The sequence below is a fragment of the Lycium ferocissimum genome, chromosome 10 (genome assembly GCF_029784015.1).
Source record: "Lycium ferocissimum isolate CSIRO_LF1 chromosome 10, AGI_CSIRO_Lferr_CH_V1, whole genome shotgun sequence".
Classification (NCBI taxonomy): Eukaryota; Viridiplantae; Streptophyta; class Magnoliopsida; order Solanales; family Solanaceae; genus Lycium; species Lycium ferocissimum.
This window is the reverse complement of record NC_081351.1, coordinates 42,988,214-43,014,378: the sequence shown is the minus strand read 5'-3', so window position 1 is coordinate 43,014,378 and position 26,165 is coordinate 42,988,214. Positions and strand designations below refer to the sequence as shown.

Below are 26,165 nucleotides of genomic sequence, written 5' to 3'. Positions count from 1 at the left end.
GAATGTAGTCCGCTACAGTCGAGACTAGGGCGTGATGATAGAGGATTGAGCAGTGTTGGAATGAATCTGCTATCTATTATACCTTGTTAGTGTATGATATACCAGGTTGGTATCATAGAGAACTCAATATTTTCTTGAAGGAATGGACTGTCAATCATGTATGATACTATGTCAATATATGGTATAACATGTGGGTATCATTGCAGACTGAGTAGTATTTTTTGAAGGAATGATCCAACGTTCTATGATATCTTATCTGTATATAATATATACCATGTGGGTATCATAGAGGACTGAGTGTTTTTCTTAAAGGAATGAACTGGTAGTCCCCTATGAAACCATTTTAGTATATGGTATATACCACGTGGGTATCATAGTATCGCAATAGTATACTTCAACACATTGATTTGGTATACTATATGCTAAAATATGTTGTTTTTTGAGATATAGAAAAAAAAACAAAAAAAAAACAATATATCAGTTATCCTTCTTATTGATACAAAAAATAAAAAGTAAAAAAATAAAAATAAAGGAGCCAAAAGGTAAAACTAGATTATGAAAAAAAATACAGTAACTAAAGAAATTTTTGTTTTGAAAAAATGAAATTAAAAAAGAGAAAAAGTAAATAAAAATCACCAGAAATAAAAAAAGAAGAATAAATAAAACTAACAAAAAAGGTGAAATGAAATAGATTATGGAGGTAAAAAAGAAAAAGAAAAGAAATAGATGAAATTAAAAAGGAACAAGAAATAAAAAAAAATAGAGAAAAAAATAAAAATAAAGGAGCTAGAATTAAATATGGAATCAAATTATGGTGAAAAAGAAAATAAAAATAGTATGATTTGGAAAAGAAATAAATGAACAAAAAAGGGGAAAAGGGAAAAAAAGGAAAAAAAAAAAGAAAAAAAAAAGAGAAGTAAAGAAGAAAAGAAGATAAGAAGTAGAGAAATAAAAAAAGAAAAAAAGAAAAAAGAGACAACTACCTACAAAAGCTAGAATGGGTAGGAAGGGTAAATAGTTTTAGGGGTATGAAAGTAAGGGACATGTAAGGGTAATTATTTTATGTGTAGTAGGTGTAGATGTTCTTTGTGTGTAGTGGACAATGGTGTTCTTTCCCCAAAAATAAAATAGGTGAAATATTATTAAAACAATTAAATAATAATTTGAGGAAAATAGTAATGACAATTTTGTTTATTGTGGAGTCTTTTAATGAAAGACAAAAAGTTCAATCAACATTTCTAAGACCCTTCGTGCTTTTAATATAGTACTAGTTTCTACGTACGTGCGTCCCACGTGAATCTTGAATCAATTATTTGTATGAAATAATTTTATTCAAAAATATATACAAGAAGGAAAATCCTTATGGCAATTAACTGATCACTCCTCCGTTCCTAAAATCTGAATGATATGAAATTGTGTGGCTATCTCTTGACTCATTGAAGTCCAAAAAGAATTCTACTTCATCACATTTATTTTAAATTAATTGATTCCAATATCCTACATATCGAGCGATGATTTAAATATTACCGTTATATCAAGCATAGAATTTCTTTATTAAAACAATATTTCAGCTTTCAAAGGATATAAAAATCGGTCAACAATTCAAGGATGTTTTCGTCGAACAACATTTAGCGTTTTAACATTCGTTCTATGTATGTGCAATGCACGTAAATTTTCAAACAATTATTTATTTAACGCAGTTATTAATTAATGGGTGTCAAAAAAGGATCTCTGCAGAAGGCCTTAATTTTTTATCCTCTGGATAGGGTTTCCAGGTGAATATAATTTCCATTCTGAGATGTAATCCTTGTTATATTTAAAAGTAAAATCTTACTCACATATTCATCCTCACAGTGGATAAATGTAAAATAACACCATATGATAGTGGAAAACACAAAAATTACCATAGTTGCTTTCTTCGAGTGACGTGAGGACAACAAATATCCCATCTAATCGATCAACATGAAAGAGATGGGAAAATCAAAATCTGATATTTAATGGTAAGTAATGTCGCAAAAAGTAATATTCTTAGAATTAAGAAATTCACAAAAGGACTCTAGAATCTAAGAATTTACCAGCGAGAAGACATTCGATACAAACTCACAAAATCAGCTTTAAAGCACAGCCTAAACACTGATATTTTGGAGGTTTTTATACTCGATTTTCAGCGAGAGAATTGGAAGTTGTCTAATATTTGCCCCACGAGTTAAAGTCCTACTGAATAAGTTGGATTAATTGTAATGACTAACAAATCTTTCAAATCAAAAGAATGTATGCTAAAGCTTCAAAATCAATAATTACACGGTACCATTACTTGTATAGACCTAAGGATAGGATAATCCTTGAACAAAACGATTTCTTAAAAAAGAAAAGAGAGTACAAGTTCTAAAAGCATAAATTTTAACAACACGGAAAAATAATACCTCAAATAGATGATTAATCTAGTACCTAATGCTAGCAAGTTTTGGTCCTTAGGATCCTTGTGGTATCAATTTCTTTATGATTGTGGACTTGTGGTGTCCGAATCAGTTTACGTGCACCTTAACTATTTCACCGGATACCTAACATTAGTTGTTCAACAAGATAAATACAAAAAAAAAAAAAAAAAAAAAAAAAAAAAACCAAAGAATATTAGAGATAGAAGTTTGCCTTCAAGGAGAAAGATAGAAAGACGAAACGCCAAATGTGGTTAGAGAATCCAACATCGGACACCTAAAAAAGCGACGACAATCCGAAGTTAGTGGCGGATCCGGGATTTGGAGCTTATGAGTTTCTATAGCTATCTCAAATTAATCCATAATAATTGGGTTCACAATCAAATATTTTTAAATATATTGTGAATGTCTTACTATATATGCAAAATTTGTGCAAAAGCTACCTAATTTTTGTGAACCAGTGAACCCCAAACTTGTACCTAGCAAGACGATATATCTATTAATCCTTTGGCAGCCAGGCAGGAACCAGACAAAAGTATTCATTAACATCTAATTTATATATATGACCCTTATAATTTATACCAAAAAAATCCACAATGTCGGAAACGAAAAAAGATAAACAGAGATGACAGAATTGATAATATCTTTCGAGAGGTTTGCCAAATTTTGTAACCTTCTTCTATGTTGACTTTCTGTGAATCCGTAAACTATGCTCTAGATCCGCCACTGTCCAAAACTATCTAGCAGACCGTATATTTATTGACTCCACAACCAGGAGCCGGATAACAGTACTCATTAGCATCCAATTCATACATATGACCCTAAACCAAAGCAATCTACAATTTTGAAAACGGAAAAAAATGGAGCAGTGACCTTATCTGGCTTATAATCCTTTCTACATGGTCTCATCACACACACATACTATTTAAAATCCGAATAAAATTAGAGGCACTTCTAGGTCTGTAGCTCAAGTCAAATTTTGAAGGACGTCTGGATTCAATAACTTAATACTATCCACACTTATTTCCCGTTCTTGTTTCAAGAGAACATCTCTAGCTCAAGTCCAACTGTGAAGCAAATTTGAATTCAATAACCTAATACACCTACACTTACTCTATCCACGTTATTTTACCGTTCTTGTTTAAATAAAATTGTATCCTTGGGTAATATTTTGAATATTACAATTACATCCAGCTTTAAATTGTTTCACTAAACGAATACTTAAGTTTTTAGGGGCATAAAAGTCAATTAACAATAGTGTTTGCAACAAATAGCTAGTGTGAATAAAATAATATACTAATATTTTTACTTGATTCTCATAGAAGCATGCTTCCAGATCATAGCTTAATATGATTCTATACGTTATAAATAAATAAATAAATAAATGTCACCGCAAGGATAGCTCCACAAACTTGATACCATCTTTGAGTTACGTTAGACTTCTCCTGACGTAGTATAAGAGAAAAGTTGACTATAATCAAGTATTATCGTTACCATTTGCTAGTGAATTTCTATTCAATAAGAAATATCCGAGAAGTAACTTAAAAGGTATTTCTTTGATTACCTAAATATTAGGTAAAGTTCTAAATCTTATAGTATATCCTTTTTTTTTTTTGTTTTTTTTTTGTGGTGTTCTTACCTAGTGTCTAGTAGTTTTTTCTGACTAATTTGGATTCATGTTGGAAAGTTCTACTTTAGGTGTAAAGCGCTCCCTATCAAAGGCAAATCTAATCTCAAGACCCCAAAGAGTTAGGATGGAGTACACTCTTTATAGTTATAATATATCCAACTGAAAGAATAATTTTTTTTGAAGTGCATAACCCCCAACAGGCAACAACCATAATTTATTATGCAAAGCAAGAAAATAAAGGGTAAACTTACAAAAAATAAATGTTAAATTGTGGGAATTCTTTGAGGAACCAACCAAATTTGCAGAGGCTATTCCCCATGGCCTTGACTTTGATATATGCTTAGCTGATACACGGAAAGAACTGCGAAAGGGGTCAAGAGTTAGAAGCTATTAGACATCATCTTTGAATAACCGATACCTTTATTACCCATTCAACATCATATGGTCTAAAGTTATTTATAGAGATGCATTGTTCTTCAAGATCTAATTCCATGGCCATTCTCCGAGCACCTGTAATCGATAAATATAATATAGTTGGTTAAACCATCCATCAAAGAACTTAATTAGCCTAAAGAAAAAGGAGGGAACATAAATTCAGTGTAGGCGATCATTAGAATATGTGACTTTGTTCTTCGAATTAAGTGCAGAAAACATCTAAAAGTAACAAAAATAAATCTAAAACTATTCATACCAACCACAATAATGTGAAGATATCACAATAAAAGTGATGTAAATCAATTAAAAGTATTCATAACAAATACCATAATTGAAAATCAAACAAAATTGTTGATAGAGAACTAATATACCTATGAATAGTTTAAAAGACGAATATCAGTAACTCAATTATGAGCTATATGAAAACATATGTATGCATACACATATAATGAAAACGGAAAAGACTCAAATATGTCATTCAACTATCGGAAATGACTCATTTATGCCACTCATCAATTGTTTGGCTCATTTATGCCATCGAGCTATAGGAAATGGCTCACCATCGAACTATAGGAAATGGCTCATTTATGCCACTCATCAATAGTTTGACTATTTACGTTTATCGTTAATAAAAATGACTCATCCATGCCATTTTTTATTAACGCCGGTTTTATAATACCAGATATGACACGTGGCCTCCAACTAGATTATGGTTGTGGGTGGGTAAGGTGTATGGGTCGGATTTTTTATTAATTTGGTATTAAAATTGGGCTGGTTTAATTAAACGACGTAGACCTCTAATTGGAGGACACATGTCATATCTGGTATTATAAAACTGGCGTTAATAAAAAATGGCATGGATGAGTCATTTTGGTAACGAGCGATGGCATAAATGAGTCAAAATATTGATGAGTGGCATAAATGAGTCATTTCCTATAGTTCGATGGCATAAATGAGCCATTTCTTATAGTTCGATGGCATAAATGATCCAAACTATTGACTAGTGGCATAAATGAGCCATTTCCGATAGTTGAATGGCATATTTGAGCCTTTTCCGTAATGAAAATACCAAAAACACAGTAAGAGTTTAGAAGACAATATGGGCGAAAAACATAAATCAAAATAGCAGAGACGATTAGGCAAAGGCTGATTAGGCAAAGCTTCAACCAAACACTACATTTAAGTAGGAAACAACAATATAACCGAAAGAGAACAACACTTGGACAAACCTAGGACATCTGAAGTTTTAATCCAACAGGGAATTGAATCCTCTATCTTGTTCATAGTAGAATTAGAGGTGTACGTACGTAGATGGACTTCAAACTCCTATATTTTAGGCAAAATTTAATTAAACATTGTATTATTTATATAAGTTGGTTTCAAACTCCTATATTTTAAATAGTAAATCATGGGTAATTACACTTTTATCCTGATTTAACTTAAAAACTTAAGGGCATGAAAGTCGTTTAACATTTAAAGGATATGTTGGTCGTTCAACATTTAGCGAAAATTAGTGGTGCTTTTAATATATGTAGATAGATATAGACTAGTGCTTGGTCAAACTTTTAAAAAGTGCTTCTAAGTATATTTTTTCTCAAAAGTACTTTTCATAAAATGCTTTTGGGCAAAAGTTATTTTTTTAGCTTCTGAAAAATTATTTTTGCTACTCCCCAGAAACACTTATTTTCTCCCAAAAGCTTGGTCAAACACCTCACTTTTTAAAAAATCAGCACTTATTGAAAAAAATAAGTACTTTTGGAAAAGAAAAAAAAAAACCTTAACCAAACAGGCTATAATACCTGCATAACTCTAACCAGCAACCAAACGACCCCTAAGTTATTTATTCTCTAAAAAAGAAAAGTTTAAAAAAATTTAAAAATTAATTTTCAGAGGTCTCCCATCTAATTTTGCTTCATAACATTAGTTTTCCTCCCAATTTACGATATTAAACTTACCTTTTTTGTTTTAGTATTCTTCATAAATCATAACATTTCCATTAAGCTATTAACAATTATGTTCGATATGAATTTGTGTCGTAGGTCGCTAATGTGAACTAACTCGGCCTGTGAACTAACTCGGCCTAATTACAAGCAATATAGAAAGTTAACTCCTTCCAATGTAACCTCTCACGTGCTTTTCTTTTAAAACATAACAATCTTCTCTTCTGTAGCAGTTTTTCTTGAACAAAGAAATTATTCATCTCCTTCTCAAAAGAAAAACACACATGACATTTTATTTCCTATTTTATTATAGATTCATCTTTTATGTTATCCTTCACAACTGCATACAAGGTTTCATGAATTGGACATTCATTTGCAAACGTTTGTTTTCCTCGGCATGTAAAATAGTGGTTAAAGGGCTCATTTTGGTCAAATCTATAAGATAAGACATGTCTTTATAAAAAGCTCATGAAGAAATATATAAGATAAAGACATGTCTTATAAAAATATTAGAATTTAATGTTGAGAGTAAGATTTGAACCCGCGCCCTTTCGGACCAAAACCTGAATCTGGCGTCTTAGACCAACTCGGCCATCTCAACAGTTTAAACTTCTTCCCACTATGATTTATCTATACGTATTATGCACTACTGCTCACAACACCTTCATTGACTTGTCTTGCTACTTCAGAACTGTTCAACAAACATGTGGAGCAAGACAATAAGATAATTGATAATAATTATACGTACTACGTAGAGATTGCAAATTTTAATTTGTCTTAGATGTTGTGATTAACGTGTATAATCGATTATGATCTACAAACTAACAGATTTATTTGATAATACTCTTTACGTTAAGTTTATTGTTGAATATGTAGAGAGTTAGAGACATCTTTTGCTTTCTCACGTTATATTTAACCAACCTTGGGAACATACAGGGTCAAAGGAGGAAAGAGGAAGAAAGGGTGATTGATGAAGAAGGTAGTGACATGCAGAGAGAAAGGAGGAACAAAAAAAGAAAATGTAAATTTAGGGAGACACTTTCCCTAAATTATGCGAGAGGTTCAAATTTGCCTTCCCTTAAAAAAAAAACAATCCTTAATTTTGGAACACGTGGCATCACCGGGTGCTAGCCTGCTAGGCCTCCGCCGTTTGAAAATAAGGGCAAATTTAACCTGTTTTAGCAACGGTCGAGAACATATTTGACCCCAACTATTAACGGAGGGAAGATCTGTTTCATTTTGCATAGTACAGAGACATATCTGACCCTCCTATTTATAATTTTAATAATTAAATTTTAATATACTTCATAAGAGGTGAGTGTAGAATTTTCATAAAATAGGGGACGTAAATGCTCGATCTTAAAATACAAAGAATATATCCGAAACTGAATCATATTACGAGAGTGTTTAGTGTAATTAACTCAAAAATATACGTTGGAATAATTTTTTACTTGGTGTAATAGTAAATATGATATATAAAAATGTAAAAATAAGGAATCTCTTCAGAAAATTATTCAAAGCTGAAACATTAATAATAAAAGAACTTATTTAAATTACTGTTCATGTATATAAAAGTATAACCTTTTACTCGTAGACACTTACTAAATTGTCCCTTACATTATGTCATAAATATAACACATTATGACGACATGGAGAGAGACTTGAGGCAACATTCCTGCAAATTGTGTGCATATAAAAGAAATTGACCCTGAGAGGAAACAAAAAACCAATAAACTTTCGTTGAGCCTTTTCTCCTCAAACAAAACTCCTCAATCCAAACTCCAACTATCTCAATTAGCAAACAAGTATGGGTAAAGAATGAAGAAAGAGGGAAATATCAATTGTTTTTCAATGACCACGTATTCAAGAATTAAAAACTGGAGCATCAGGTGAAAATTAATTTTTTCTCAAATATTTCAGACCTATGGCTCTTTGTAATTGCTGCTCATTCAACATAAATGTTATTTACATTGCAACAATAGTCTTTTCATTTGCTTTTAAGTTTGGATGATTTGAACTTGATTGTTGATTGGCAATTGTTTAATATGTATTTCAAGAGGAATTTAATAATGGCAGTTAATGGAAGAGACTCAATTGTAATTTAATATAGATTACTATTATTTATTGTGAATTGAGTATTCTTTTCTATCTAATAAGTAAAACTATTAATTAAGACGGTATACGTTAGAATGTATACTTATATCTTTACAAAAAAAAGTTAAAGAAATAGTGTTTGATTGAAGGATAAAAAATCTTTCTAACTTTATCAACTTTTGTGACTTTGGATCTTCCACTTTCCAACTAGTACTAATAGATAATAGTAATAGATTAGGAAAAATAATTTTTCAGAAAAACATTTATTCTGTCATTTATGGGCAACACAAAGCTCTTTTATAAATATTTTAGATTAGAGATAATGGATCAGAATTCTCCCAAACTATCACACTTTTATTAACTTTATAGGGATAAGGCACCGTTACCCCCCTAAACGCTGATGCCCACTCTCATATGGGAGAGTGACATACACTCTCCTTGCCACATGTGTATTTATTTGTTTTCTTTTTTCTTTTTTTTAATTTTTCAGCTTACGTGTCAATTTTTTTTAAAATAAAAATAAAAAACTGAATTTTCATTAAAAAAAATGAGTTTTAAAACCCGTATTTTTTTTTTAATTTGAAAATTTGATTTTTTTTAAACCCATTTAAAAAAAAAAAAAAAAACTAAAAACATGGATTAAAAAACTGAATTTTCTTTTAAAAAAAGGATTTTTAAAACCCTTTTTAAAAAAAAAAATTGAAAATTTGTTTTTTTTTTTTTAAAACCCGTTTTTAAAAAAGAAAAAAAAACTGAAAAATGATTTTTTTTTTTAAATATGGAAAAATGGATTTGTTAAAAATATGGAAAACTTGATTATTTTTTTAAAATGTCTTAAAAAAATCTTGATTTCATTTTCTTAGGACACTTTTATTTTTCAAATAAAATCCGGAAAAATGTTTTTCTTGCCAAAATGTGAAAAAAACTGAATTTTTATAAAATTTTGAAAAAATTAATTATTTTCTTAACATGTGGAAAACCCGTTTTTTAAAACTAAATGTGGAAGACTAGATTTATTTTTAAATTTTTAAGAAAATGCAGATTTTTGAGGAAAAAAAAATTAAGTTTTCCCCTTTTTTATGTTTCTCACTCTCTCAAAGAGAGTGAAACACACTCTCTTTGCCACATCAGCGTTTAGGGGGGTAATTATTCCGTTTTAAATAAGTTTAGGGGGGTAATAGGGCCCAGGGAAAGGTAAGGTGTGTCGTAGCAAATTCAGGTATAGTTCAGGGGGGTAATGGTGCCTTATCCCAACTTTATACTTAAACTATGTCTAAACTATGTCTATTTTACGTTACATCATAACTTTTAGAAGCTAAATCTCCTAAGCTATCACATTTTTATTAGTTTCACACTTAAATTTTGCCTAGTTCACGTTACTTGCTGAACTAAAACTTTCAGGTGCTCATGTTATTCCGTACATTTGTATGATTAAAAGTACGTCGAAAAATTTATACCCAACCAAACTCGGAAAAATATCTAGTCTAGAAAATGATTTCACTATAAAAAATCATTTTGTTATACCAAATACACTTTTATGATTAAATAAATTAGTTTAATATAAACAATGGATGGAGTACTGTTTTTTAACCACATGATGATATTTAGAACTCACTGTGTCAACTAGTTCAAATTCGTGTCATGTAAGATTCATTTAAGGAAAAACTCCTTACTAGAATTTTCTTAAATCTTAGGTACAAATTTGATGCTTCTAGTTTAAAATGGGGATCGCATCCTTCCCACCACATCTGTAAAAATGAAGATAGATAATCGTTTGTAGCACCGTATTTAAAGCATATATAATTTTTTTTTTCAATTAAGCTCTATCAAAGTCTAACTTCATAACAGCAAGTTTAAAGAATCTGAATGCGAACTTCATTCATACTTTGGTCTGAAATTAGGTTTCAACATAGTCCAACTTCAAATTTGATAGTACTTTGGAAATTCCAGAATTGCAATATTAATTTCAGAAGATGAAATTGAGCCTAATAAATTTTAAGACACTATACATTTCTATTATTTCTTTCCCCCAATTCTACTAACGCGACAAATGATGTGCACCAAACTGCCCTTTGGAAAGCTGGCTCAGCACCATATACTACCTTGGTATGTGTCACTATCACGTTAAACTAGCGACTAGCGAGCTCCAAAACAAAACTAGGTGCTCCCTCCGTCCTATATTAATTGGCTACTTTCTTCGCCCTTTAAAAAAAAGTGTATTTGTAGTTTTGTATTATATTATTCTTATTTCTCTTCAATAAATTGCATTCTAATTAATATTAGTTACTTTGAAAAACAATTAATGTTAAAGATAAAATAGAAAAAAGTTACTCCCTCCATTCTATAATAAGTTACTTTTTGAGCTTATGCACACCTCTTAAGAAAGTGCTCACTTTTAGAAAATTAGGAGTATTTTTACTAACTTATCCCTAATTAAATACCTAAAAAAAGAAAAGCTTAATAATTTTTGACTATGTAAATAAGGGTTATTTTGAAATAAGAAGAGCAATTTCTTCTTGAAATGTTAAAGCACCACTTATTTTAAAACAAAATGAAAAATCTAAAAAATCACTTATTATGAAATGGAGGAAGTAATTAATTTATCTTAATTTTTGTAAATGGATAACTATTTTAGAATATATATTTTTAATAATGTGGCCAATTAATATGCGACGGAGAGAATAGAGTAGTAGAGAACAAACGAGTCATGCAAAAACAAGACACGTGGGGTTGAAAAGGTCCGAAATAGAGAGAGCTACTGAAAAGAAGCGCCACTAAATATAGACAAACAAGGACGTGGCCATCATTCTGTACACTTTTCCGTGCAAAGCGTAGTATTTTTCTCGTCAATTTTAACCTCACTCACACTATTCTGACGGTGTGGAGTTATCAACTTTCCACTCTCTAATTTCCACAGCCCACAGATTTAGTTATGTCCACTACTATTATATATACACATAGAGGAAAACATCCACTTCATTATCATTAAGAATACTAGAAAACACTATTAAGTTATTGTAGCAGATAAAAAAAGATACCAACAACAATGAGTACTGCTGGTCAGGTCATTCGCTGCAAAGGTGAATTCTTTCATCTGGTTCTTTTTTGTTTGATGTTTATTTTTTTGTGTCTGGTTTGTGATTGTTGTTTGTAGTATGATCCTGCTGATCAGATCATTTTGTTGCAAATGATGTTTTGTGTTACTATCTTTTTATTATCAAATTGATCTGGTTTTTCCCTCTTTTTTATCTTTCTGATTTCCTTTTTCTTTTGTTTTTGCTGTAGCTTTATTTTTGTGCTTTACTAAAGGCTAGTCTTGATATTTATTAATTTCTTGTGACATGGTTTATCACGGAGTATGATCTATGATCAGATGTGTAATTTATATTCCAGATGTGATGCTAATTTAGGCCATTGTTAAATTTTGATTGTTATATAGTGATTCTGACATCCTATGCTTCACCCTACGAAGTTGGTAAAGTTTGGTTAGTTTTTTATTACCATTCCACACTCTGTAGTATATTTTTTAAAATGTTGGTTTAGTATTAGTGATAAATTTTTCTGGGTAGCTCTGTAATTACAACTTATGGTCTTGAACAATAATAATTGATGCATGGGTCCTATAGAAAGTCCATCTATTCCTAATCTCCAGTGGAAATAAAAAAATCGATCCATTTATAATCCTCCACTAGTTGGATTTATGGATCATCCGACTAGGTATGATAACAAAATGCATAAGTTGTTAGAATGAGCTCTAAAATACATATACATATCGTATATGTTCATGGATACCTCATTGTAGGCAAGGGCGGAGCTACTCTTGCTCGAGGAGTGAGTGTCAAGCGACACCCCCTTCGCCGGAAAATTAAATTGTATAGATAAGTGAAATTTTTATTTTATAAGTATGTATATAAGTATTGACACCTTTTGATACAAGCTGAAAGTTCAGTGTAGTAGTTAAGTGGGTTGCAAAAATTCCCTAAGATCCCGTGCTCGATCTTGGGTTTCGGCATATTTATATTTTTTGACACCCCTATGAATCCTGGCTCCGCCACGATACACTTTATTTGTGTGGTTTTGGTTGGTGTGTTCAAAATTAATGGCAAAAATTGATCCGTTTGCTTCCTGTTCGGTGTCCTTATTTGAGCAAATACTGAATGACTTAGGTTGTTTTTTCATGTACTTTTGATTGATTGATTTGTCCACGAACTGAGTGATAAATTGTGTTGTGAATGCAAATGTGTGCAGCTGCGGTTGCATGGGAAGCCGGAAAACCATTGGTAATCGAAGAAGTGGACGTGGCACCTCCACAGAAAGATGAAGTTCGTCTCAAGATTCTTTACAGCTCCTTGTGTCACACTGATGTTTATTTCTGGGAAGCTAAGGTATTTTCTTCAAGCTTCTGCTTGTCGTGATACATTTGTAATTTAAGGTGTCTTCTGTAAGAAGGAAAATGTTTTACAGGAAAATAAGTGGATTTCTTACTTGTTTTCTTGTGTTTGGTACGTAAGCAAAATATATTATCCTAAAAGCATTTGTATATAAGCTAGATGAACTCTATGTGGCGGTGGGGGGGGGGGGGAGGGTTATTGGGTGGTGGAGATGGGGCTACGGAGGTGAAGATGAGGTGTGTTGGAGGGTGGGAAGGACACAATCAATGTGGCATGCCACTTGGGAAACTTGTTTTCTTTACTTGTACCAGGGAAGTCATTTTCCTTGTTTTCCTAGAGGAAATGTTTTCCAAAAGTTTTGACCAACCGAACGTGAGCAAATTGGAAAACATATGTTTCAACAATTTTTTGTTAATATGAACTATTCACAGTGACAATGCTAGTTTTTGAATTGTAAGAGGAAGAGTAAGATGCTCAATAGGTAGAAAGTTTAGTAGAATGATTACATTAACCAGACACCCTGTTAGAATGTATAATGCTATACGTATGGTTAACTATTTGTCCATCTTACTGGTGTGCTTATTTAGCTGAAATCCCCTCTTTTGTTGCAGGGACAAACACCTCTGTTTCCTCGAATTTTCGGACATGAAGCTGGAGGGTATGACCCTTTATATTACTCCCTCCATCCCGTCCCAATTTATGTGACACTTTTTTTCGTTTTATTCCGTCAATCCCAAAAAGAATGACACATTTCTATATTTAGTAACACTTTGGCTTTAAACTTCTCATTTAACCTTAATGAGATGATTTATAACCATATCTCTGACTTGTTATAGGCCACAAATTTCAAAAGTCCTTCTTTATTCTCAAATCTCTGTGCCTAGTCAAACACCTTCACATAAATTGGGATGTGGGATAGAGAGTAGTTGATTTTCTTATATTATTTTCAAACTAATTCAGTACATTCTAAAACATGTTTCCGTTTACGTGGCTGTAGAATTGTGGAGAGTGTAGGTGAAGGTGTTACAGATCTCCAACCAGGCGATCATGTTCTTCCTGTGTTCACTGGTGAATGCCAGCAGTGCCGTCACTGCAAATCGTCGGAAAGCAACATGTGCGACCTCCTAAGAATAAATACAGATAGGGGAGTTATGATCAGTGATGGTCAATCAAGATTCTCCAAAGATGGGAAGCCGATATACCACTTTGTCGGAACTTCCACCTTTAGCGAATACACTGTTTGTCATTCTGGATGCGTCTCCAAGATTGATCCACAGGCACCACTTGACAAAGTTTGTGTCCTCAGTTGTGGAATATCGACAGGTTTTATTGAACTACTCACTTGTTAATAAAACAGGGTTACAATTTATGAAAGTAATTATAATTGGATATTTTCTGATGGAATTCATCTTTTCTGAAGGACTTGGTGCAACTCTGAATGTTGCCAAACCTACTAAAGGTTCTACTGTGGCTATTTTTGGCTTGGGAGCTGTTGGCCTTGCTGTGAGTACTCATTCCACCTTCTATTTTTCTATGTAGTTTTCATTTTCATAAACACGTGCAATTTGAGAACGTTTTCCTGGTCACTTTGACAAATTATTAGGCTGCTGAAGGAGCTAGGATTGCTGGAGCTTCTAGGATCATCGGCATTGATTTGAATGCCGCCAGATTCGAGAATGGTAGTGCATTGCTTATCCATAAACAAGACTTACGTTTGAAGTTGTTTCTGATAAATTTTTATTCTATGCTTTTCTTTTTTGTTTATAGCCAAGAAGTTTGGGGTTACAGAGTGTGTGAATCCAAAAGATCATGATAAGCCTGTCCAGGAGGTTTGTCTCACATGTCCCATCGTTTTCCTACTGCACATAGCATGTCATTGGAATTGTTTGTTAACTTCTTTAATGATTTTTAGGTGATCGTGGCGATGACCGATGGAGGTGTTGACCGGAGTGTTGAGTGTACTGGAAATGTCAACGCTATGATCTCTGCTTTTGAATGTGTTCACGATGTAACTTCCTGTCTGTCAAATCTTTTTTTCCCCCCATCTCTTTTAACTCAAATGTAACAGTCCAATTTTGTGATATAATACTCTATTCACAGGGTTGGGGTGTGGCTGTGCTTGTTGGTGTGCCAAACAAAGACGATGCATTCAAAACTCATCCCATGAATCTGTTGAACGAGAGGACTCTCAAGGGCACCTTCTTTGGCAACTACAAGCCCAAAACTGACCTTCCATCTGTGGTGGCCAAGTACATGAATAAGGTGATCCACGAACAACCGTTTGTGCATAGAAGTTAAACTTAATTCGGTAGTCTTTCTTGTAGATTATCAGTGTATGTTTAGCTCATTTTGGTGAGTTGGAAAAATTTGCAGGAGCTAGAGCTGGAGAAGTTCATTACCCACCAAGTTCCATTTTCAGAGATCAACAAAGCATTTGACTATATGTTGAAAGGGGAAGGCCTGCGTTGCATGATCACTATGGGACATTGAAATGCATGCTAAATAGGAAGAAAGATTTGTGGAGTTGATCGTATCCTATCCCACTAGTATTAAAGAGTTTGGTACTTAATAAAATGGGATTTTATTAAGGTAATGATGTAAGGTAAAGTTTGAAGGCAAACAGATTGTTCTGAAATGCCGGAATTTACTTTCTGAATTGTGTAATAATACTGTAAGTTTGGAAGGCTTGAGTTTTTGATCATTACCATGTTATAGTTATGATACTGTGAGAGTCCATTGTCGAAGGAAATGAGAGAGCAATTCTCCTAGTACAAAACTCACATGATGCCTTTCTTAACTTTCCTTAAAAGTTGAGAGAAAAGTTGCTGAATGTAGAAATCAGAATGAACGAAGAAGAAGGAACAAGAACCTCTAAAATGTTGTGGAAAATTTTGAAATCACCAAAAAAGAGTGAATTAAATGTAATTACGAACAGTGACAGTTCATTCGCTCTTTATTACCCCAAATCTTCTGTTATCATAATAATGACTACTTTAATCATAATGACTGCATGATAAGTGGGAAACCTTTTAGTGTAAAGTTGGATTACAATTTTGCCCATATAGTAAATCAAAATCTAATAAAATATCTAATCAAATAGTAATATTTTAATGCAGTAAACCAGTTTTTTCTCAATGAAACTCAACAACTGAAGAATTTGAAGAGTTGTAATTGCTAAAGTAATGAAAATTAAATTATTCTTCTTAAATAGGTGCATGAATCATGACTTCTCACGTTTGAGATAGAGTCTAAAAGTCATTTGATTAATTTCTTTTGCTTTTTCTTTTTTAATCTTTCCATTCATTCCCACAACTCTCAATATTAAATGAAAATTGAACCTGCCGATTTGCTTCTCCTAAGAAAATCCCAAATGGCAACAGTTTTAGCAAAAAATATTGATAACTTATTCTACTGTGTTTAGTCTGTTTGTCAAGTAATGGTTGAATATGGAAGATTAAGGGTCACTGCAATAAATAATACTCCACTTAATTGAGGTGAAGTAAGCTCTTTCAGATAGTATATAAGGATGTTCAGAGGGATTGCTCTGTAACCATCCAAAACTGTCATATTCTTCAAATTATTTGTTCCTTCTACACCTGCAGAAAAATCCCAAGCATGCAGTGTTTCTTTTCTTGTGATTTTTGTTTTAGTTCAAAGCTGATCTCATTCATAACCACGATATGATTTTGGGTGACTTTTGGTTATTGCATCTTGCCATTTGCAATGAACTGGTAGAATTTTAATGAAGTATTGAAGAGAAGAACTGACTATAGGTTCTGATCAATGTTGAGTCATGACAAACATTTTTCTTTTTGGGGGTTGTCTTAAACAAAGATTTGATCCTTTTTTTTCTTTAATACCAAATGAGAGGTGATTTACAAATTTACCTATTAAACGTTGGAGTGACTCTCTTGCCATGTATAATGATTCAGTTTAGATGTCAGATTATATTTCATTTTGGTGCTTGTACATATATTTATTTATGGTCAATAGTCTAGAATGTCTATTAGTTTCGACAAAAATTTCACTTTCAATTCATTTTTATTTTTTATTCTTTGGTCTTGTATATGACCATTAGTGTTGTAATGAGGACAGTGGTGTCACAAGCAAGAGCATCAATTTTTTTTTGTTTTATTTGTCAGATTTCAGATTGGCTTATTTTGACCTTAACTTTCAAGTTGCTAACAAAGTATATACTTTCATGAAATTTTTACTTTATTAATTTTGTCTTTGTTACTCAATAACATGTTTCAACAATTTTATGTGGTTATGCAAAATCTTGTACTAAACCACTTGAAGTATCAAGAACTAGTATTAAATAATACAGGAGGATATTACAACAACAACAATAGGAGGATATTGTAGCCTTGCAGGATTAAGAATTAATATAGGTATTATTACTAGAAAAACAGATAATGTTAATCAAACAACAGCCTATCAAAGTAAAATTTACTATTGGCATTAGTTTAAGTAATATGTCAAACCAAAGGACCCTAATGCATTTAAAATTTTCAACTTCCGTTTATAGGCATAACTTCAGCCTTTTTGTGGCTTTTACACATTTTAGCACTTGTTATTATACACACTTCCCTGTTGAAAATCCAAAACTTCACATCACTTATCTCTAACTTTTTGAAACGATTATTGCCTCTCTCTTGTAACCTTTCATGTGGTAATCCGCATAGAATCTATCTCAACTTGTTTGAGACCGAAGCATAATTATTGTAGTAATTTTCATGCAAAGTCTTGTGCATATTTCTCCACACCTTTAAGCCCTTCAAGATTTTCTAATGGCTATCGAATTATCGATGTATCAGAAAAATCAACTAGACGCAATTGTCACGCTTATACAAAAGTATAATATCGGACTTGGGACATTTGCCTTACAACATGGCTTTTGGATTTATCACCAACTTTTTGAGAACATCTCACAAAGGTAATAATTCATCCACATGATATTGTTTGGCCAGTTGATCGAATCATTACATTACAAGAAAAATAATTTAGCAAAGGAAAATTCAATCACTAGATGTCTTAATCGAGACTATAAAAATTTGATCGCCAGTTCACCACTGATCGCTAAAAGTTCCTCAAACAGATCATTAAAACACCTTTAGTGACGACAAGAAGTTCGGTCATTGTGTTTCAGGTTTGTAAGAATTCAAATGAAGTCACTAATAATATTTAGAGTTTTAATAACCAAATTAACAGTACATAATCCTCAAGAAAGTAGCAAAGTTTCGTTATTTTTTCGGTAACAATTGAAGTATCTTCATGAATAATGATCATTCAATTACTCGGATCTTTTTTTTGGTAATCAAAAGGAAAGAAATTCCTCGGATCTTATATGGGGTTCACATTCATTTCCTTGTTACTAAAGTGCATTGACAATAGCAAATAAAGCCTCAAAAATCCCTTATCGGAAAACTCCATGTATAATTTTTCAAAATGTTGCCTTTATTTTTGTTGTTCCACATCATGTTTTAACTATAATCCTATCCGATATACACAAACATATAATCTGATTATGCCTATAAAATAATTGGTCTCAAAGTGAAGTATAACAAATATACTTGCTCTACATTGCATTTGTAGCTTTATTATTAATTGACATTACATGTAAAAAGAACCACAGGAACCTTCCTCACTACCATATGCTGAATAATTTGACATTACAACTAGACCTTGCCTGATGCACCCTAAAACATTTGCCAAAAGCACTTTCACCAAATCTTCTAAACAAGAGCACTTGATTTAGCAGAAATGCCAAACTTGAACATTCTTGCATTTCAAACTTCAGCCAACAATGTAGCACAAGGATCAGTTATGAACCAAAAATCAATTCCTTCAACGATTGCAATGGAGAATTATAACCATATACTTGTGTGTCTCTCCAGAAACCGAACGCTGTTTTCAGCCCACCAAAAAAGAAAAGAAAAAGAGAAGAGGAGTCATGTTGCCATCAGCCAAATTGCAAAAGTTTAACACGAGAGAAGAGGGAAAAAAGCCATCGACGAACAAGGCATGGAGTTGCCAAAAGTATTTAGATGTAAGAGCCGGAAAATTCAAGTTAAAAGAAAAGAAAAGAAGTGAGGATTTACCTAGCCATGCCCCAAAGCCAACTGTCGAAGCTAAGAAAAATTCCCTGCTGATAACTTTGCAGCTGAATGCAGAACAAAAGGGATTTAGTAAGTAGAACAATGGTTGTTTCTTGAATAAAATTTGGAAACTATAAGCCTGCATTTTTGCGCAACTCACCAATATAAGCAGACAAGGTTTCCCCATCCATAAAAAATGCATGCCCAAGTTGAACCAGTGAACCTGTTATTAATCAAGAAGAGAAAGAAGGACGAAAAATTAAACACCATAAAAAAATACTCTGCATAACTGGACTAAGACAGCTGATCAGGTGGTATATTCATAGGAATCAGCAAATACACATCATGTTTTTAATTTTATTTTTAAAAGTAGGTAAAATTTAATGAAGAAATTTGCAAAAGAAAACTTGAATTGCTCCAAATGTGCACTAAGGCTTAGATGACTAATCTGTAACAATCCGGCTAAATCAAGCATGACTATAAACAGGAAAAAATGCTGCTGTGCAGTGAAGAAGCCAGACTTTTTCTTTTATTGGAGGGAGGGGGGGGGGGGGATGTGGCAGTGGAAAAATTTCTAAGAAGACATGTTACTACAATATTCAAAAAGAATCTAGGGTCAGTCAGGGGCATGCAAAATAATATTTTTGATATCAAAAGTAAAGAATTCAGATGTACATAATATGTCATGGAAAAGAAAGATACAAATTTGTCTGCCTGGTCACTTGACTGCATAGGGAAAACGCACCAGACTTCACAAGAATCATAAAAAGGAAAGGAAGAAAACAAGAAGAACCTTATACAAAGAAAGATTCAGAAAAATCGAACATTGATGCTTGTAAAAGGGTCAGCAAAATTAAATAGGTGATTTGAGGAATTCTTCATCCAATTAGATAGCTAGAGAAGAAAAAGTAAGTTCGCAATGCAAGGGAAAACAATTATGAGATGCCATACCACATCAAATCCCGAGTAAAGAGTGCTCGTGGAATCATGAGTCCATTCCCGATCATCGCAAGCAACATCGAAAGTGCTGATAAACCTTTAATATTATCTGGATTTAGAAGGTTCGTCCACTAGACAGAAGGTATAAGTCAAGATGAGGAACTTCAAACTTGTGAGAAACTATGATTTGACAAATTTTACCCAAAAGAAAAACGTCGTAGAAAACTACCATTTGTGAAACTGGCATCCACATGAAAAGAAGAGTGGCAGTCCATCCAGACAATGATCCTACAAATTTGATGCCCTTTTCTGGAAGTTTCCCAGTCCGAGACTGTAAAGAACAGCAGGTTGCAATTCAATATAGTCTTAAGATCCACGTTCTAATTCTCTCAAGCTTAACAAAATTATCTTCCCACATAAAGTGCATACAAAAGTCTCTAGCTTGCTCTAGAGCCCAAGGAAAATGAACACAAGGTAATTGTTAGTGCTAATCGACTTAGTGTTTGTAATATAAAAATATCAAAATAAAGAAAATTCAATTTGAACTACTCAAAGTTGAGATTCTAGTATGTATATCATTTGCAAATTAAGGAAGCAGAGGACTTTCGGATCAAGTTCCAGTTATGGTCACCATAGAGCAAAATGACATAAAGGAATTATAATACACCACTACAGAAGCTTCTCGTGTTCCCAGGCACATAAGGCAGTTGTGACAATCTCCCTGCACAATTTCGAGCTTCCATGTGCAGTCCATTATTGTACCTTTAAAAGGAATACCTTGTTCAATAAGGACACAAAGCGAGAACACTCATCAAATCCAGGGAACAAGTGCTCAATTGCCTAGTTGGAGAGCCACCACTTAAGGCTTGCCCATTCCAGTATATATTAACGAAGAAATATGAAATATGAAAAGAATTAATCAACTAATAGCTAGTGATCCCAGAGAAGCTGTCATCTCTCCCCCCCAGTCATGAATGAAGAAAAAACCTTCTTTGCTACTTGTGTGGCCACAGTAGTTCAGAAACAACACCAACATTCTCTTACTGAAGATGTTGAGTTGTGTCTTCTAGCACTCGTCAGAGAATAAAGCCCTCTTATTAGAATGATTTTCAACATTGCCTTTCTATTTATCAAGCACTCGTCAGAATTATTTTTGTTTCAGCTTGTTCACTTCAAGGCAGAATAACAGGTATGGACATTTCAACCTTCTCTTAGCAAAAGTAACCACATGTACAAGCTGCAAAATGTCAAAGCTTACCATAACGACAGCTAGGATAGCCAGAACAAAAGCTACAGCACCAGGCAAGATGGTATTTGGAACATATGGGATGAAAGTTGACCACATGACCTGTATAACACATGGTGCAGACCGCCAGAAAAAATATAAGAATCTAACCACCAAGTTTTCCGTTTGGATGAGTAGAAAATAAAGGAAAAGAGAGGGTGATTACTTGGGGAAGTGCAGATAGCCCAGCAATAGTAATGAAATCCTCCCAATAACGCCAGATTATGGGATTTAACAAGTAATAGTATTTCATGAAGTTCACAACAAGACCACAAGCAATAACAACAGAAGTAACTGCATAATGAGGTAAAGGCATCGATCCAGCCATGGCTAGTTGTGATAGCACAATATAAATGGTTACGACACCCAAAGTTTGAACAACGACCACCTCCGCCTCCCTCTTTTTTATAAAGTATGATAGCAAAGACAAATTACCAAGCAATCCAGTGAACATCCCCTGTATTTTGTTCAGCTCAACATTAATAAGACTACAGTTATAAGTCGCTATAATAGAAGTAGAATGCCATACCAGCCATGGAACAGCATATAATGCAGCTTGATTTCCGGCTAGAAGGTTACGAGCATTGAGTATAATTTGAGGCAGTTGTAATATGAGAAACGGAATATTTGCAGCTCCTGCAAATTTTGCAGTCAATGAATCCCATTGCTTAAAGCTCTCGCTACTCTTTAAATCTTCTGAGCTCTACATTTAACATCACTGTTAGGCCATATTTCCTCATCTCCAACTGAAGCCATACCTTAGTTTATAAAATGAGCCCAACAACAGTTATCAGAAACGTATAAAATGGGATAAGTACCTGATCGATAGGACGGGGAGCATCTGAGTCAAGCGCAGAAACCGGTTTTAACCGGTATTGGAAAACTAATGGGCTTAGGAGCACCAACTTGTTCAAAGTATTGTTCTGTTTGGCTCTTTTCTTGTATGGAAGGAGATTTGGAATTGACTTCGGATGCTGGAGATTAGGATTGAAGATATAATAGTTGGAGGGTTGACGGGAACGTAGGACTGCCTTACCCACTGGCAACAAATGTCCAGCCATTCAAGATATCAAAAAAAATGAAATAACTATAAGTTTGTATTCATCACCACCTGTAAGGGAGATATTTTATCGAAAAAGGTCAATCGTAATTACTACAAAGGTAACTCCCAAAGAGGCAGCTGATCCAACTTTTAATGGTTCTTCACTAAAATGCAAAGACAATTTCTGGTAAGCTCCACCACAAATCCAGCCTTTACCAAATCTGCATCAAAAGCAGAATGCATGAGTTACACCAAAAATCACACAATTAGGACAATTAACTAACTAGCAAACATACTTCAATCCTTTCAGCTACAATAAGCAAGAGTGAAATCAAAGACACTGGAACACACAAACTTCTTTAATTTCCATCAATCCAACTCACTGTTTGTTGGAGAAGTGTCCTGAACCTTGGCTATAAATTGACTTCAAAATCCATGATCCGAGCAAGTTAAACAATTAGACAAAGTCTGAAGCACACAAAGAACGTGATGCAACCCGGGTAAGGGGAAGGAAAACTCATTTTCCATAACCTCGCACACAACTCACATATATGAAAATAATGCTACAAATGGAAATCAAGGCTGAGAACAAGCACTAGAAATTACTCCCTCCATTCCACTTTATATGACACTATTACTATATGGGGAATCAAACAACTTTTTCTTTGATAAAAAAACTTTCTCATATATTTTTGAATATTCTTAATAATAAAAAGTTGTATCTTTTAGTACTTTTTATCTAATTTTTAATTATATAGTAATAGACCGTTGTGGTCCAGCCCTTCCCTAGAACCCACACATCGCGGGAGCCTAGTTCACTGTGCTGCCGTTTATTTTACTTTAAAAAGATTAAGAAATCAACATTCAAATTGAGACGGAATATCAGATTTTTTGACCCTCGTATTCTCAACCCCTTCATTCTTTCTGTGACGGAAGGAGTACACAATACCACAATGACAATGTTGCGCCTCAATCCCTAAGTCCAAGCAAGTTGGGGTCGGGTATATGAATCCTCATTGATCATGTAGCACCATTTAAGCTGGAGTACCTAATACTAAGTAGCAACAACAACAATATACCCAGTGAAATCCCACAAAAGTGGGGTCGGGGAAGGGTATAGAGTGTACGCAGACCTTACCTCTATAGGGAGTACATAATATTAAGCATGAAAAAAAGTGAAATAACAAGATCTCCAGTTAGACCATAACACTCTGCAATTGAAAGACTTAACTGCAGAAGAGTAACTCTAAAAAGGAAACTTAAAACCTTTCAAATTGATGAACTGATCCTTTCAAATTGATGAACTGATAATAATCAAACTTCCATAAGTTGCATAACATCAAAAAGGAAGCATACAAAGCTATGCAATACTTAAACTATCCATCATAAAGGACATAGCTCTATCATAAAGGGCCAAACTTTACAACTAAACCATCCATAATTATTTACCCTTATCTCCAAAAAATTTACTGCAACACACTATAGAGCAAATTTCATGAATCTTGAATATCTTTGAATGCTTATTTGGTCTCAAACCATCCAAGCCATAAGCCTAATCATACCTTTTGCACCATATGTTTCAGTGAACTGAATATCAAAAACTACCAAAAGTCTATAGTATAGCTAATCTTCACAGTCATTTATTTATTCATTTGCAAAAAATAAATAGAAACAATTCACCAAATAACACTGCATACCAAAAATCTAACACGTGCCATGTTTCTTGAAAATACCCATTAATATTTTAACATTAGCAATGTAAATCTCAAAGCTTACCCCTTTACACTCGCTTTAAAGACTGGGAAGAACACTGTTTTTAACAATTTAAGAAAGAAACGTCTTTTTTTTTTTTTTTTTTTGGGCAATTGAATTTCTTTGGGTGTAAAGAATAGAGTAGAAGAGAAAGAAAAAAAAAAAAAAACCAAAAAACAAAAAAAGGTATCCCAAATATTATTTTGGTTAGATAAAAAACTTTTATGTTTAGAAAATTTTGGGTTAAAGCCATGTGTCTTCTTTTCAACCGTCTCTTTTCACATCACTGTTTGTAAGAAGAGTGATCACTTAATCATTTGTACGCCCCTGAAAATATTAACTCCTAAGTAAAAATAGATAATTTGACTATATCTTTAATTAGTTATTGAGATTTGATCAATTAATAAAGGCTATTTTAGAGGAATAGGATTAATTGTTTCATGATTTGATAAGTAGATACTTTTTTTTGACAAAAAAAAGAATAAGTAGACATTTTTTTAAGCCGGAATGAGTACCAGTGAAGGGTTTAATAGAAAAGTATTATTTAAATATCTAACAATTCAAACCACAAAATGATGTACCTAAATAAAAAATAGTGTCTGAGATAAACTTTTATACAGTAGTGTTTTTCCTCTTGAGTGGCACTGGTAATTCAAAGAATCTCATTGGTTCTAAAACAAAGCACAGACACTAAATTGTCTTTTAGTCCTCTTATCTTAGCCTTCAATTGGGCAAGTGTAGCATTCAACTATCATTTGGTTATCACTAATTAGCAACTTAGTGAACCATTATGCACCAAAAAAAAGTATTAGTTTCAATCAAGACACATACACAAGAATACCTAAGTCACATACCTCTTAAGATGAAAAAAGGCTGGAACTTCCTCAGATTTGTTATAAAGATAACTTCCTAGATATACATATATAAATGAAGACAAATTAAGAGAAGCACATAAGCTCAAGTTTCTAAACTTGATCCAAAATAGACGGGCATCTCGAAAAATTGAAGGATGGGCAGTGGCATATACTAGTGGGACAGTGGCGTATAGTGTATAGGAAAGAATTAAATGGGTACACGGGGATTCACAAATTTACTAATGGAAGCTAACGTAGTTGACTACTTGACTAATTACAATTAGTATAAAAATGTACTAAAATCAGTCGTATTCTCCATCTTCTTGGAAACATTATGAACTAGACACGACCCACGTGGAAAAACCATGTGAAATGACGAAGTGCAAAGTGTTCATTTCCCATTTACAAAAAAAAAAAAAAAGAAAAAAAAAAGAAAAAAGAAAAATGTAAATGGAGTGACACAAATTGTCTATCTGGCACAAGTATCAGTGCTCGATCCGGGCTGTGACTTATAGGTCACTCGAATACAATTTTACTATTGCTCGGGCTACTCTTTTGTACAATGTGATCATAAAGAAAGAAAAGAAAAAGAAAAACCAACTTGATTCAAAAGGCGAAGAGTTCCAATACAAATTAATGTGTTGTATATTACGCAATTAGAGTAGTAGCCTGAATATCACATGTGACGAAATTATTGAGCATTTGTCACTTGAAAGGAAAACATATAGTTAGACATTAAATTGCCAGACAATTACCTGGTAGAAAGCTGAACCTTGTATAAGATTTTGATTTTACGTTGTGAGAAGGAAATATATGAATGTTATTTGGTGTTTCTGAATAGAAAAAAAAAAAAAAAACAAGAAAACAACAAATAGGTAATAAGAAAATTTCAAGAAACAAAGCCACAGAGCAAACTTATTTATGAGTGATCAATTGGAAGAAGATGGAGAAAAGGGAAGATTTGATGGTGAGGAAATTGAGGCCACTATTGCTTTTAAATCCAGACAAAGGCGCCTACGTACAAATGTGTGGCAAATTACCCAAAATACTCTAAGATTTGTTCCTTTCTTTGTCCCAATATTTAAGGTCAAATTTGTCAATTTAAGACTTGGTTTTATATATCATCATGCGTATAGACAACCTGGAGTTATAGTACATGCCAAGAAGAAAGAGCAAAGTTTGCTTAGATTTTTTATAGCGGTTCCGTGAAATATAATAATAAAAATAAAAATAAAAATAAAGGCACTGTTATCACTCCATTAGCTAAATT

The 26,165-nt window shown here is 33.0% G+C and overlaps 2 protein-coding genes across 7 annotated transcripts; one reads left to right on the top strand and one right to left on the bottom strand.

The window, feature by feature from the left end:
* The first annotated feature begins 11,460 nt into the window (after window positions 1-11,460).
* On the top strand, window positions 11,461-15,626 carry LOC132033967 (alcohol dehydrogenase 1). The gene is made up of 10 exons (XM_059424156.1): window positions 11,461-11,614; window positions 12,783-12,919; window positions 13,537-13,583; window positions 13,923-14,248; window positions 14,346-14,428; window positions 14,529-14,604; window positions 14,693-14,754; window positions 14,838-14,933; window positions 15,026-15,187; window positions 15,299-15,626. Exons 1-10 carry the CDS (start codon window positions 11,581-11,583, stop codon window positions 15,413-15,415), a joined length of 1,140 nt encoding a protein of 379 aa, XP_059280139.1. The 5' UTR covers window positions 11,461-11,580; the 3' UTR covers window positions 15,416-15,626.
* Window positions 15,627-18,337: 2,711 nt separating this feature from the next.
* LOC132033962 (maltose excess protein 1-like, chloroplastic) lies at window positions 18,338-26,042 on the bottom strand. 6 transcript variants are annotated; one of them, XM_059424149.1, is made up of 12 exons: window positions 25,651-26,042; window positions 24,896-24,950; window positions 22,402-22,510; window positions 22,066-22,286; window positions 21,777-21,950; window positions 21,414-21,704; window positions 21,221-21,310; window positions 20,192-20,293; window positions 19,975-20,093; window positions 19,184-19,246; window positions 19,027-19,088; window positions 18,338-18,832 (listed from the first exon to the last, which is right to left on the bottom strand). In XM_059424149.1, coding segments are annotated over exons 3-12 (1,206 nt in total). In that variant the 5' UTR covers window positions 22,403-22,510; window positions 24,896-24,950; window positions 25,651-26,042; the 3' UTR covers window positions 18,338-18,749. The 6 variants fall into 6 exon arrangements, with proteins under 6 accessions (XP_059280132.1, XP_059280131.1, XP_059280130.1 ...); XM_059424148.1 differs by lacking the exon at window positions 24,896-24,950; XM_059424147.1 differs by having other exon boundaries at window positions 22,066-22,510; window positions 25,651-26,037.
* Window positions 26,043-26,165: the final 123 nt, after the last annotated feature.

Bases quoted from the DNA above. Each gene is read 5' to 3' on its own strand.
- LOC132033962 (XM_059424147.1), bottom strand. From the start codon at position 22,308: ATGGCTGGACATTTGTTGCCAGTGGGTAAGGCAGTCCTACGTTCCCGT. The intron at 21,311-21,413 runs GTAATCACCCTC...TGTGTTATACAG, and splicing joins GGCTATCTGCACTTCCCCAA to GTCATGTGGTCAACTTTCAT. The intron at 19,089-19,183 runs GTGAGTTGCGCA...TTCTGCATTCAG, and splicing joins AACCTTGTCTGCTTATATTG to CTGCAAAGTTATCAGCAGGG.
- LOC132033967 (XM_059424156.1), top strand. From the start codon at position 11,581: ATGAGTACTGCTGGTCAGGTCATTCGCTGCAAAG. The intron at 13,584-13,922 runs GTATGACCCTTT...ACGTGGCTGTAG, and splicing joins TTCGGACATGAAGCTGGAGG to AATTGTGGAGAGTGTAGGTG. The intron at 14,934-15,025 runs GTAACTTCCTGT...CTCTATTCACAG, and splicing joins CTTTTGAATGTGTTCACGAT to GGTTGGGGTGTGGCTGTGCT.